The 13,612-nt window shown below is 44.5% G+C and overlaps 1 protein-coding gene across 1 annotated transcript in view; it reads right to left on the reverse strand.

Moving 5' to 3' along the window:
* Positions 1-13,612, reverse strand: part of LOC146359227 (protein eyes shut homolog) — a 187,907-nt gene that overhangs the window by 124,026 nt on the left and 50,269 nt on the right. The window contains exons 5-6 of the mRNA XM_084826873.1: positions 4,843-5,014; positions 4,172-4,250 (exon numbers count right to left, since the gene is read on the reverse strand). Coding sequence (XP_084682999.1) covers positions 4,172-4,250; positions 4,843-5,014 — 251 coding nt within the window. The remainder of the gene's footprint in view (positions 1-4,171; positions 4,251-4,842; positions 5,015-13,612) is intronic.

Consider the following 13,612-nt stretch of genomic DNA (forward strand, 5'->3'; position numbering starts at 1 on the left):
GGGCTTGTTTGGCTTGCTTAATACTGCCTTGAATCTATCCATGGGAACATTCTACCAAAATGGGGTGAGGGCTCCAACTCCTTGAAAGTTTGCAGGAAATTTGGATGAAATGTAATATGTAGGTGCCCTTTATGGGGAGCACCAACATGCACTACTGGATAATTGCTCAACCTTGCTTTTTCATGGAAAAATGATGATTTAACCACAGGTGAAACCGTTTGGGAACTGCATGGGGTGGGGGGAGATGATTTGGAGTCCAAGACACAGCTGAATGTGGCAAGAAAACAAGTTTGCTCGGAGATTGCTCGAGAGGAGCAGAGTGGCGGCAGTGTTTCCAGCTGCTCTTGTTGAGGGGCTCTGTAGGTGATCGCCGCAACCCACGCTGATATGCCAGTGACATGCTAACCCAACATAGGTAAAAACAACTTCTACTGCAGACCGTGGGTTCTCAGGGTGTGTTGTTTGGGGGAAACAAGCTCCCGTGGGTGGGGAAAAAACAGCTCACAGATGACATGCGAACTCATTGTAGTGTCATGCCTTCCTCGGACTCCTCTGAGGATGAAGGGGAATGGCAGACTCCATACTCAAGGGAAGAGACCAGCACAGAAGGAGCCTGAGCCCCCTTACCTCCTGTGGATGTTCCATGCCCAGCTGCAGCCCCGCCCCCCGAGGATTTGGAGGATAAAATGCCACTGACTCCCACAGAACAAAGGTGAGTGCATGTAAGGGAGCAATGTAGGCAGGCCTCTGTCTGTTTAAGACAGAGAGGCTCTCAGAGGCAGGAGTAGGGATGTCAGAGAATTCCATGATGGATCTTGGTGAGGCCAAATGCCAGTGCATTCGGCCCTCCGAAATCTGTCACGGAACGAAGCCCTCGCCCCCCCAACCCATGAAAGGCGTGCGATACGGAGCACTTACCTGCTCCCGTCCCTGCTGTTTTGCGAATGGCAGCTGTCCTAGCCACCATTCGCTTCCTCCTCTTCCTAGCCATGATAGGCTACGTAAACACAAATCACGCCATTTGTGTCCCTGCGGAGGCCGTGATAGGCTACGTAAGTATTTACGTAGCCTATCACAGCGGGGGGGGGGGGAAGCCCAGCGTACGCAAATGGCGGTGGCTACCGCCATTTGCATACGCTGGGGTTTCCCCCCTGCTGTGATAGGCTACGTAAGTATTTACGTAGCCTATCACGGCAGGGGGGAAAAAAACCCAGCGTACGCAAATGGTGGCGGCTACTGCCATTTGCGTACGCTGGGGTTTTTCCCCAGCTGTGATAGGCTACGTAAATATTTACGTAGCCTATCACGGCTCAATACAGGGACGCAAATGGCGGCAGTGACAGCCACCATTTGCGTCCCTGCAGGGCTGCCCAGTGGCCGGATGTCCAGCTGTGGGTGGGTGGAGCTGGCTGGCGACTCCATGGCTTGGCCGCAGAGTGGAGCCGGCCAGGCAGGATTCCAGGGGGAGGGACGGAGCGCCGAGGATTCCGGGGGGAGGGACGGAGCACTTCCCCCCCACCGTGGATGCCCCTGCGTGGAGCCAGGTAAGGGATTCGTACATCCCTAGGCAGGAGGACTGATTGGATGCAGCTGCTTCAGGATGCAGCAGTTAAAAGCAGGAAGCAGGCAGGGGCAAGGCTGCTGGAGAACAATGTTGCATCTCACGCCAGATCTCAGCCTCAACCCTGGACCTGACCCACTGCCTTGCTTGTGTTTCCTTGTGCGGTTTGGACTGGAAAATGAACTTCTCTTTGCCACATTGCTTTGGATTCAACTGCCCCGGTAAAATTCCCTGCTTCAGCCGCCTTTTCCCTCTTGCAGCCTTGGACAGATTTATGGCCCTTTTATCAGCCAGTGATTTATTGCTGCCAGCTGCGGTCAGCTGGCTGGAGCTGACACGATTGGTCCCAGAAACAACCCATCATGGATTAGCATGTCATGTGAACCCAGTCCCAGCCTAACCTACCTCACAGGGTTGTTGTGAGGATAAAATGGAGAGGAGGAAAAATGGTTGGATATAAATGTAGTAATACTACTACTACTATGTTGGGTCTGCTGTAAAAGCAGATCTGTCATTTCAAGGTGCTTGAAAGATAAATTATGAGTGTGATCTATTAAGGCTTATCATCCTCACCACTATTTACACACAGATGGTAGAATTATAAGAAAATAAATTAATGTGATTTAGAGAGATGATAGAACCCAGAAATATATACTGATTATTAATACATTTTAGAGAACAATCCTATAGCCCCTGGGTGTCTCAGCTGCCATAGGATATGGCAGATTTCCCCTCCATGGCTGGAGAGAGAGACCTGCCCTCGAAGGTGGAGATCTGTCCACAGATCCCATTCCCAGGAGAGGGCGGGGGGGAAAGAGGTGTATTTGGGGTGTCCATAGGTGAGCAAGGATCCATAGCCACCAACCACACCCCCAAGGTGGGAAAATATTTAGATCGGGGATAGTCTAAATGAATTCCCTCCATGGGAAGTGTTGTTTTGCTTGACATACCACCATGGAGGTGAGGAGGAGGTAAAAAAAAAAAAAGGGCTCCCTGCTCACTTCTGTCCTGCTGGCAAAAGCCCAGCAGGGCTTCGGTGAGATCAGAGGCTCAGATATCAGAGTACTCTGTCAGAGAGCTTAGGATTGCTCTCTTAATAATTACACTTTTCAATGCAGCAATGCTCTAGACCTCCTATCTCAGTTATCTATCCTCAGTACCCCCTTCCAGTTAGGTTAAGCTCAGGGACTGAGCCAGTTGCTCAGGGCTGCCACTGAGCCAAAGGACATTTGAACTTGATTCTCCCATCTTTAGCGCTGAATGCTGACTGTCAACTTACAATGCAGTGACAGAATTCAGGTCTCCCATACAGCCGTGACCAGTGCAGTGTCTACAACGAGTAGTATGTATCTTGCACATTGTTAATGGCATCTCAAAAACAGTCCAGTAACAACCATTTGCTTTCAGTTTCAGTTAGTGTGCTGAACTTGCAATATGTCACAACCTGCATGGCATCAGGCAGAAGATGAACTAAAATTTAATTAGTTCATATTATGGCCTACTGAACATCAGAAGAAATATAGACATTCCAAAGGATAAAGATATGTATTCTCCTGGAGTGCTGACTGCAGGTAGTAAATAGAGTTTGAATGTAATTCCTAAGGCCTATCAAATTACTGAAATATTTAATATAGTGAGGGCTGTGACATCCCCACAAACAATTATAATAAAATGCTTCCCAGCACTAATGTGTCACACATATAGTCAATTAATGGTTTAATAAGAAAACTGAAACAATACACAAAAAGCTGTAGGTGGTCAATATCTAAGTCCCCTATTCCCACATTTTATAACAACAACAACAGAATTAGTTACATGATCCATTTTTTCTTAAAACAGTGGATTGTATAAAATGCTGCCTTTTGTTCATGGAAGGCTCTTTGATCCACTGGAGGCTTCTGTTAATTCAAGGGGAAGGGAAGTGGTTTTCTGAAGCCCCCTGTGCACACCCCTATCTGCTCCAGAGCTTTGGAAACCTGCTGGTTCTCTAGACAGGTGCATCGTGCATCATGTATTTCATTGGCATTATCCTGGCACCATGGCTCAAGACTCCATTTTGTTTCTGGAAGCAGCAGCATAGAAAGCTGCCAGAAACATCAATATGTCTCTGGATAGCAATAGTGGGGAGGGAACCAGAGTCTGTATGTGCTTCCTCCATTGAGTAAATTAAAGGGAGTTGCTCCCTGTAACCCCAAAAACATGCAAATGCTTGGCTGAGTGCCATGCCACCACCCAGCTAATGAAACCACTAGGGTCCCTTTGAATGGGGCCAGTCCAGAGCCATGGTGGGACAGTTAGCCCAATCCCAAAGTGTTCCCACTATCTAGAGAGATCAACAGGTTCTACTTGTTCCTATGGATCCCTTTTTGGCAATGTAAATGGCAGGTGTGCCCTCCCAACACATAAGGACCATGGCGGGGGTGAAGTTTAAAGGCTACTTCTCCTTCTTGCTAGGGTTCCAATCCAGATCAGGTCCCGTGCACTTACTTTTGAATAAAAAAGAAAGTAACATGCAGTTTGTCCCCCAGGGAGTACTTCTTTGGCTAAAGATGTATGGGTCTACTAAGTTGTATGTGTATGCATATCCTCTGCTTTAAGGAGAAGACTTACATTAACATCAATTTCACATCTTGAGCTGGTCCATCCAGCTTCACAGCTGCATCGATATCCATCTATGAGATCAATGCACCTGAAAAAAGAAGTCCTGTTTTATAAACCATCCAATGTGTATCACATGTATGTGACATGTATGTGACACAGCACCAGTCCTATTATTCTGTTGTACCCAAACATAAATTTTGGACTAATCCTGGTGGTACCCCAGGATTAGTCCAAATATATGTTTATATTACTAAACATAATAGAAAATGTCCCTATAACTTTACTGTGTGTGTTGGGTTGAAGTCGCTTCCTGAAGCATTTTAAATGTGCACACATACACTGCTACTCTCCAACGAAAGGAGTTTTGTTTCGACCGGCTGAATGCAAAGGCTGAAGAAGTACTTGTAAGTATATTAAAGTCTAATTAATGCACAGTTATTGAAAATTACTTTATGTTATTGCACTCAAATGAAAGAAGAAATTTGATAATGTACTACTACATTGCATTAGCTTAAACTGGCAACATCTGTCATCCTTTAACTGTGCCTGTTCTTTTACTTTATGGAACAGCATGATTAGAAGTATCTTCAGCAACCTTCCCTGACATTAAATCGTAAATGTTGTTAGTTCTTCTTTTTTCTTAAGAGTAATAATAGTAAAATAAAAATAAAAATAGCCACCTCCCATGAAGACAAGGCGCTGATGAGCATTCATCAGCATTTGTTTCACAGTTTATTCCAATAAAACCACTTCGGCAGTAGCACTTATAGTAGCTGATGTCATCAATGCAGCTTCCGTTGTTAAGACAAGGTGCTGAAATACATTCATCTATATTCACTTCACATTGGTTGCCTGAACAAGAAGAAAAAAAGAACAGCACAAAAGCATACATAACAGTACAAACTAAATCTTTTTAAAGCTCTTAAAATCTTTATCTATATACCTTTGTGTCCTGTTTTTGATTCTCTGTGGGAAAGCTCCTTGTTTCTTAAATTAAAAAACCTTTCTGTTCATAGAATGATTTTTTTTTAAAAAACAACAACCTGTAACTCTGCAGTTTAAGCGTATGGGTTAAACTAGAGCCTGTGGGTGCATTTGGTAATTTGGGCAACTGTTGTGGGCTCCACCACAAAATGGCTGCCATAAGAGGCAAGGAGAGTCACAAAACACAAGTACCTGCCCAAAAGACAAGGCAGAGATGGGGTCTGAGCTCCTCCGACACAATAAAGAACTTCCACAACCCAGCAAAATGAAACAAAAGGAAATCTCATGACAGCTGGTAATCCTGGCCATTGTGAGATTGTGAAGCCAAAACCTCGTGAGAAGCAAGAATCACACCTCACAAGATGAGAATTGGGCAGGTCTGCCCCACATAGCCCAGCCTTATGTTGGCTGGATCAGCAGCACGACTCACCCTCCCTCTCTTTGTATGCAGGTTTCACCAAGCATGTGTTGATCATCCTACTAGGGGCCAGGAAGGATTTTTTTTTTTCATGCTAACCAAATTGGCAAAGAGGTTGGCATGCTTTTTGGTCTTCCCTGGGGTATCACCTTAGAGATGTACATATAAGGAATAATATTGTAGCACATCATCATCACAACTTGGTTGGGTACGGAATGCAGTGAGGGGAATTGAGGCCCAGACTTAAGGAAAGTCAAGACACGTATGTGGAGTACTGGGGGTCAGCTGGGCTCTACCCAGCAGGTTTGGACAACCAAATTTTGGAGAACCATACCAAACCTACTGAAGCCCCAGTTAGGTCAACAACAGGAGAGGAGGCTCAGGAGTGAGTCAAATTTCCATGGGGCAAATGTGGTATATGGACAGGTAAGCCAGATCCTGGACAAGCTAGACTAATATATTCAGTTGCCTCAAAATCCTCCTCTTCCAGCCTCAAATTATTTACAACGTCTGTAATTAAATTGTCACCAAGTTTACTTCCCAAAATCCCCCGCCCACAAGAAAAATAAATCCATGTATGCCAATGGAGACTTTTTTAACATGGGGGGGGGGAGGAATTTGGGGAAGGAAATGGCTTGGTGGGGAAAGCTGTAATCCTCCTCTCCCAGTGTTCCTGATCAGAATTGGGGCTATACTCACCTACTCTAAAGTAAAAAATAAAGATAAGGTTCAGCTGTAACATGTAGTTTGACTCTTACTGTGAGCCATGAGCTGAGAAAGAATGGGGCCCAGAGACTGAGAAAGGGAGCTGTGGCAGACACCATCATAGGCCAGTGGAGAAGCTAGGAAAGCGTTAAATGTTGAATGTGAGATAGAAGGGGGTGGAGACAGCATAGAAAGGAAAGGGAGAGGCAGAGAAGGTGATTAAGAGAAAGAAGTGGGAAAGAGAAGGGCCAAGGCCTCGTGCATTAGAGGGTGGCATAACTGTAGGGATGCATGAACCCACCCCCATCTGGGTTCTCTGGTCACCTGCCCAGCCCGATTGCTGGTCCGTGGACTGCACTTGAGTTCCTCCAGCACTTGGCAAGCGGCCCACACTCACCCAAGTGGCCTCATCGAGCACTGCGGTTGTTATTTTTTGGAAAATAAAATGCTTATCACAAAATGCACATATTTGCATATGCACAAAATGTGTATATCTGCGAATGTGCATATTTGTGTAAGCGCAAAAACGTGCATTTTCGCAAATGCACATATTTGCATGTGTGAATATGCATATTCTCATATGTGTGACTGTGCGTATTTGTGAAAATTTGTGAATCATGATGCACAAAAAAAAATATGCACATTTTTGAGATCACCATTTTATTTTTCAAAAAATGGAAACCACGGTGTTTGACAAGGCCACTGTGGTTATTGTGGGCCGCTCGCTGAGCATGAGCAGGGGGCGAGCAGGGGCAGGGGCTTCGCGAGTGGGACTCGGGGGTGTGGGCAGAGGGGTTCCACCAGATTCCCAGATGGAATCAGGCACCTGAGCCATCCCTACATGACTGGTGTTGGACAGTTGAGGCTGTGGCCAGCTGGGCCCACAGGCAGAGCCAGAGGCTGATTAATTACAGGCTGTTTCAATCACAATGTGGCCTGTGAAGCCACTTCTGGTAGCCTGCCAGACACCACCACTGCCTGCACCTGCCATGGCAGCACTGCCCAGGGTTTCTAGCACTAGCAAGAGAAATGCTCCCTTATCTCCAATCTCTCATGAGAGGTAAGTAAGGGATCCCCTTGTTAGCACTAGTCTAGCAAGTGAACGTCTAGGCTTGTGTTTGTATCTATCTATGTGTGTTTGCGGCCCCCTGGTGCCACCTAATGTGGCCCTTGGAGCCAAAGCATTTGTGCACCCCTGAACTACATCCTGACCTGGCAAGCCAGTGGAGCCAATAAACTGAGAAGCAACTTTGGAGGGCAAGGAACCGCAGAGGAAGATGCAACCCACAGCCTTGATGGACTGAAAGTGGGGAAGGTGAAGGGTGGGCGGTGTTAACTCAGCCCAGCTTCTGAGAGATTTCCTGAATTTCTGTTGGCTTAATAATAATCCTGTAAGTTGCTGAATATGCCTAGTTGGTCGATTCAGGGAACCAGGGAGAAGGATACGGAGCCCTGTGATGTTGAACTTCCCCAGCAAGTCCAGATACCGCAACACATCCTGATTCGACTTTACGGTGGAAAAAAACATTATCTGTCTGATTTGTAATGCCTATGGAGCTGAGAGAACATCTACCTTTCCTTCCTCCTTGTATTAGTAACAGGGAGGAAATTCCCAAAGATGTGTCATTAACACATTGCTAAATCATATCAGACAACTTCTAAACCAAAATTCACTGATGACTGGATCTTCAGTACACTATCAATATGTTCTCATATATACTCTTGTGTGTGCCACATGAACTACATTTCCCCCCTGCAGGCCAGTTATAGGGAGATATACATATAAAAATTAAATTCCAGCAGGAGGCTTTCTTGATCTGCAGTTCTAAAGAGGAGGTGATAAAATGCTGTTAGTAAGTATACAGACAGAGCAGTAGAGCTCTACAATACTCTCTTTTTGAGCTAGTACCTCACCTGCATAAACTCCAAAGACTTTCTTTTGAAGTCATTCACTTCCTTACATCAGAGGGTTGAAAATCCTTCTATAGTGTCAAGCTTGCAGGAGATGCGACTTCAAAAGAAGAGCCTTTCCACATCTCTGGTCTTTCTCTTTGGCTACCCGGTTGCATGCAAACGCCAAACCTAAGGAAAAAACAATTTTCTCATCCTAGTTCTAAGGCTTCTGTTTGGTTAGGTCAGAATGACACTCTCCCTCCAGATATCTATGGCTTTTATTTGGACATTCAATTGCCACACTTCCAAGTATACCCCATCAGCTCCAGTGCTAATAATAATTACATGCAAGTGGTTTAAGAATTGTGGCTTTGATTTCTTAAGGGCTACTGTTGCTTCTATAAATCAACAGAGGCAAGTCTTGCAAGAACACTCACTGAATTGGAATAAACCACCATGAGAACCTGAATCTTTCTGATTAGAGCCATCATATTAAGCTCCCTTACAATATGGGCTTGCAGAGACACTATTACTTCCATTCCCATTAGCTGAACTAATGGAGCATTTAGTGTACAAGGTGAAGGGCTGTGTTTTGAGAGCTGGAGGTGCCGAGTTCAAATCCAGTCATTTACTCTTGCTAATAATATTATTTGTAGAATCATTAATCACCATCACACTCAGTCCTAGCTTGTATTCTCCTGCTATTTAAATCCTGAATGCTCTCCAAGAAATGCTGCCAGCTCACGAATGATTTGCTGAGGCTGGATGCGCCCAATCTCATCTGATCTTGGAAGCTAACCTGGGTCAGCCCTGGTTAGTACTTGGATGGGAGACTGCCTGGGAAGCAGGCTTCCTGCACTGAACAGGGGGTTGGACTCGATGGTCTTGTAGGCCCCTTCCAACCCTATGATTCTATGAATGGTCTTCTATGCACCACTGTACACTACCATTCCATTTGAAAATTATTTTGCTATGAAACACCAAGCACAAGGAGGGGAAAACACACACTAACAGACTCTGACCACACAATCGTATGTATATATACTCAGAAGTAAGTCCCACTGAGTTCAACAGTACTTACTCTCAGGTAAAGAGTGTTTAGGGTTGCAACCTATAGCAAGCTGCTCAAGGAAACTACTGTGTAAAGAATTTTCGTTATGATACCTTCAGTGCTAAGCAGCCAGTCCCAGCCTGACTGCATCATCAACCAAAGAACTTTTTTGTATGGATTTTTTTTTTTTTATGGAATGGTGCCACAGTAGTTATGCAGAGCAGCCACTGTGACCAGCAAAATATCTCAGTCTACCCTTGCAGGCAGCTTATCTGTCCTGAACCCACAGCCCAATATATTCATGTATACCCCCGTTCCAAAGGACTTCATATACTTTACTATCATGTTTCAATTAACTCTCAGGGCCAAAACAGATATTCATTTAGATCCATTTCCAGCAGCTACATTTTTTTTATTGTAACTCTAGAGTAGGTGCTGGGCCCCTGATCCAGATCTTAAAAGCCCCCCCCCCTACCTCCACAAGCCAGATCGAAGGGGCTGTACCTATGCTAGAGTTTAAAAGAAAGGCATAGCTTCCATATACGTGTTTTGGCTGTCAGATGCACACATAGAAGAACTGAGAGAGTTTGTATTGTCATTTTTGTAGATGTGTTCAGAGCATAATTTAACTGTATCCTGAAAACTTTCCAGCTCCATCAGCTGTCTGAATGTTTCCGGCTCACTCAGGTGGCTCCGCCCTCTCTTCCTGGTTGCCCCTTTGGTCTGGAGCTGCCTTCCCTTGTTTCCTTCAAATGCCTGCCTCCTCACAGCCCACCCATATGCTCCAAATTTTGTCAAGGGAGGGGTGTGGCAGTACATAACTTCTGAAAAGCATTTAGGACTTCACAGGAACCCTGAAAGGAAAGCCTGCTCCTTTGTTCTCTCTCCCGCTCTCCCTCTCCCCCTCTGTGTGTGTGTGTGTGTGTTTAAGCAGAGATGTGGAGTGATAAGGCCAAGACTGACGTTGCCTAAAACAGCCTTCTCTAATCAGGTACCATCGAGATGTGTTGACCTTCACCTTCCAACAGACCAAGCCAGCATGGCCAATGGTCAGGAACTGTCATTCAAAACAACTGGAGGGCACCCAGTTTCAGGAAGGCAGGCCTACAATAACCAGAGCTTATACTTAGGCCACTGATACACTTCATCATGTCAATATTCATCCATAAGACCTTTCAGAAAATAGGTTTATGTCTAAGAAAAGAAAATCAGCAGAAGGGCACAGAAGACCAGACGAGACCAGAGGGATGATCTGGTCACTAGATTCACAGCGATCCATGAGTGTCCTTGACAGCAAGGGCTTAACATTGAAAACAGAAAAGTAGATATGTGGCTACAATCTGGCTTTGGACATCGGTTGATTGCACATGTGTAGAATCTCTTTATATTCCAAGCTGATGACTTTCTAGGAGAAATTATGACTGATACATGCAAGTATTACCAGATGGAGAAATTTTTATTCTAAACCAGACAATTGCGTAGTTTGGTTATATTACTACTCACAACTGAATAATTACTTGTATATTAACTGATGATTTGGAAATGAGGAGGATTTAATAACCTGCAGGGGGACAAAAGGCCATGACAGAAATCCTGCACAAAGTTAGGCTGCTTAATACTCACCAACCTCAATGGGATTTAAACAGCTTAACTCTGTACAGAATTGTAGCCTACATAAATTCTGAACACAGCACATCACTGAAATTAGAGAAAGATATGCAGTTTCATTTATCCCCAGGTAACTACTGTTCAATGATTAGATGCTGCTAGACAATGTTTCCAGCAGGGCTGCCAAGACGGAAGGTACAGAGCACGTGTAGTTTTTTTAAGAACAAAAAAACCCACACAACTCCTTTTGGCATTTGAACTGCCCAGTAGGGGAAAGCAAACAAACAAAACACACTGAGCATACAGCACAATCCTATACATGTTTACTGAGAAGTAAAATCCACTGAGTTCAATGAGGCTAACTCTCAGATAAATGGGTACAGCTTTGCAGCCTTAATAAACAAAGAACTGTCACTGTTTGGGGACACACACACACACACATACGCGCACACACTTACTAGTTGTTAAACTTTCACAGTTCAGCTGTCTTTTCACTTCATTGTTCTCCGGCAATCAAGCTCTAGGGCATGCATCCAGACAACCTGTGAGCAGGCAATATTCCATCTAAACTGATTGGCAACAATATAATCAGCCAGGTACTGATGTTTATGCATTGGGTGTGGAAATTGAGAGGCAGTGCTGCCAGTCCAGAAATAATAATAAAAAAAAAATCAAGAGAGTGTTTTCTACTGCATTTATAACAAGGTTGGAGATATATACTGGTACAGACTGGGTTTGCATGATTGGGGAAGGAAAAGGAGCCATCATAGCTTATTTTCCTGTTCTACATGTGCTAGTTGCACACCACATCATTACCATAATTACTTTTGCCAGATCCGGTCTGTCATGTCACCCAAACATGGCAAGGGTATGTGGCGGGTGGGATTACAAACCACCCCATAACCCATGGCTTGTTCTAGGGATGTGAGGTGGTTTGTAACCCACCCCTGCCACACACCCTGCTGGGTTCGGACAACATGACAAGCATGCCTGGCAAGGCTAATTATAGTAATAGTGTGGCATGCAACTAGCACGTGTGGGGAAGGAAAATAAGCTACGATGGCTTTTTTCCCTTCCCTGATCATGCAAACCTGGCCATTGTCTGAATAACTTCTAAGGGGCAACATGAAAGTCAATGTCAAACCCTTACCTCCAAGCAATACAATTCTTGCACATAAACGTTTTGAGCACTATATGCCTATGAAAGCTAAGAGCTGAACTACATATTCAGAAGAATCATGTGGTACAGCTATAGGTTAGCTAGTAATGTACCATTTCAGACTGCAGGATGGAGAATCACATGACTGAATGAGAAGATTCCGATGATGCATAGACAAGTAGCACAACAGGGAGAAGTCTGGGTTGTTTTCTACAGGCAGAAGCATGGGAGCTGGAGCATTCAATCATGCACCCCCACCTGCATTCTGAAATGATACAACCCCAGGAGGAAGATACACTTTGATAATCCTGAAGGAGTAAATCAGCTGTAAGGCAGATGGAATTCTGGATGAAAGAAATAGGCATCCTTATAATAAAAAAACCCCATTGCACCTTTATTTTGTAGAATTTTGTCACTATGAGAAAAGATTACAACATTTTGGGCTTTTTAGCTTGGAATAAAAGTGAGGAAGGAGGGGACATGATAAAGCTGTATAAAATTTTGCATGGTACAGAGAAAGCAGATAGGGACATGTTTCCCCACCCCCTCATTATACTAGATAAAGCTGCATGGTGGGAGATTCAGGACAGATAAAAGGTAGAACTTCTTCACACAGCACATGGCTAAACTATGGAATCTGCTGCCACAAGATGTAGTGATGCCCACCAACTTGGATGGCTTTAAATGGGAATTGGACACATTCATGGAGGAGAAGGCTATCAATGGCTATTCATCCTGATGGTTATATATTACCTCCAGTATCAGAGGCAGTATGCCTATACACACCAGTTGCTAGGGAACATGAACAGCAGGGTGCTACTGTGCTCATAGTTTGCTTCCGGGGTTCCCAGAGCCATCTGACCACTGTGAGAACAGAAAGCTAGACTAGAAAGGCTTTGGTCTGATCCAGCATGGTTCTTACCCTCATGCAATTTAGCACAGTCATGCTAGGTTTCTTTGTGTATGCTTGTTGTAAACAGCAGAAGTCATTCCAGCTTTTGTAATCCAGAATCTGGAGCAGATACAGATCTTGTCCATCCTTAGGGCATTACTGTCAATGTGCATTTGAATGCATATCTGAATGTGCATCCCCATCCTCATTCTACCCCATCTTCTGCTTTAAAAGCACTCTATTGTGCTTAGAGTCAGTGAGAAAGAAATCAGCCCAGTTTCTCCAGCAATGAGTGTATATCGCATACCGTTTGAACAAAGGATGCCAAAACCCCACTGAAAAGAGAGTGGGTAATGTTCCTTAGGGAGCAAAAGTGTTCACAAAATATGCTTTCCATTTTGGCTTGGCAGTAGTTTGGGTATACACCTTAAGATACAATCATGCTTTTTAAAAGTAGACCCAGAAACAGCCCTGAATGCAAGCAAGGGACACAGAAAAGGACAACAATTTGAACCATTTAGTTCTGTCACCATAGCGCTACGCTAGAAAGACAAAATTTTAAACATAAAATGACTGCGATGAATTCGGCATTCCAGGGCCAAATCAGGAGTCAGAAATTTCATTCTGCACCCTCTCTTCCATGGAAAGCACATTGGCAGCAGAACTGAATTGGGCAATTAGGAAGAAGATGCCCTACCAGCTTTTACTACCAGGCAAATTACCAGCCAGTTTGATTTGGA

Source organism: Heloderma suspectum, chromosome 1, assembly GCF_057233095.1.
Source record: "Heloderma suspectum isolate Gila_16-S chromosome 1, 16-S_ref, whole genome shotgun sequence".
Taxonomy (NCBI): Eukaryota; Metazoa; Chordata; class Lepidosauria; order Squamata; family Helodermatidae; genus Heloderma; species Heloderma suspectum.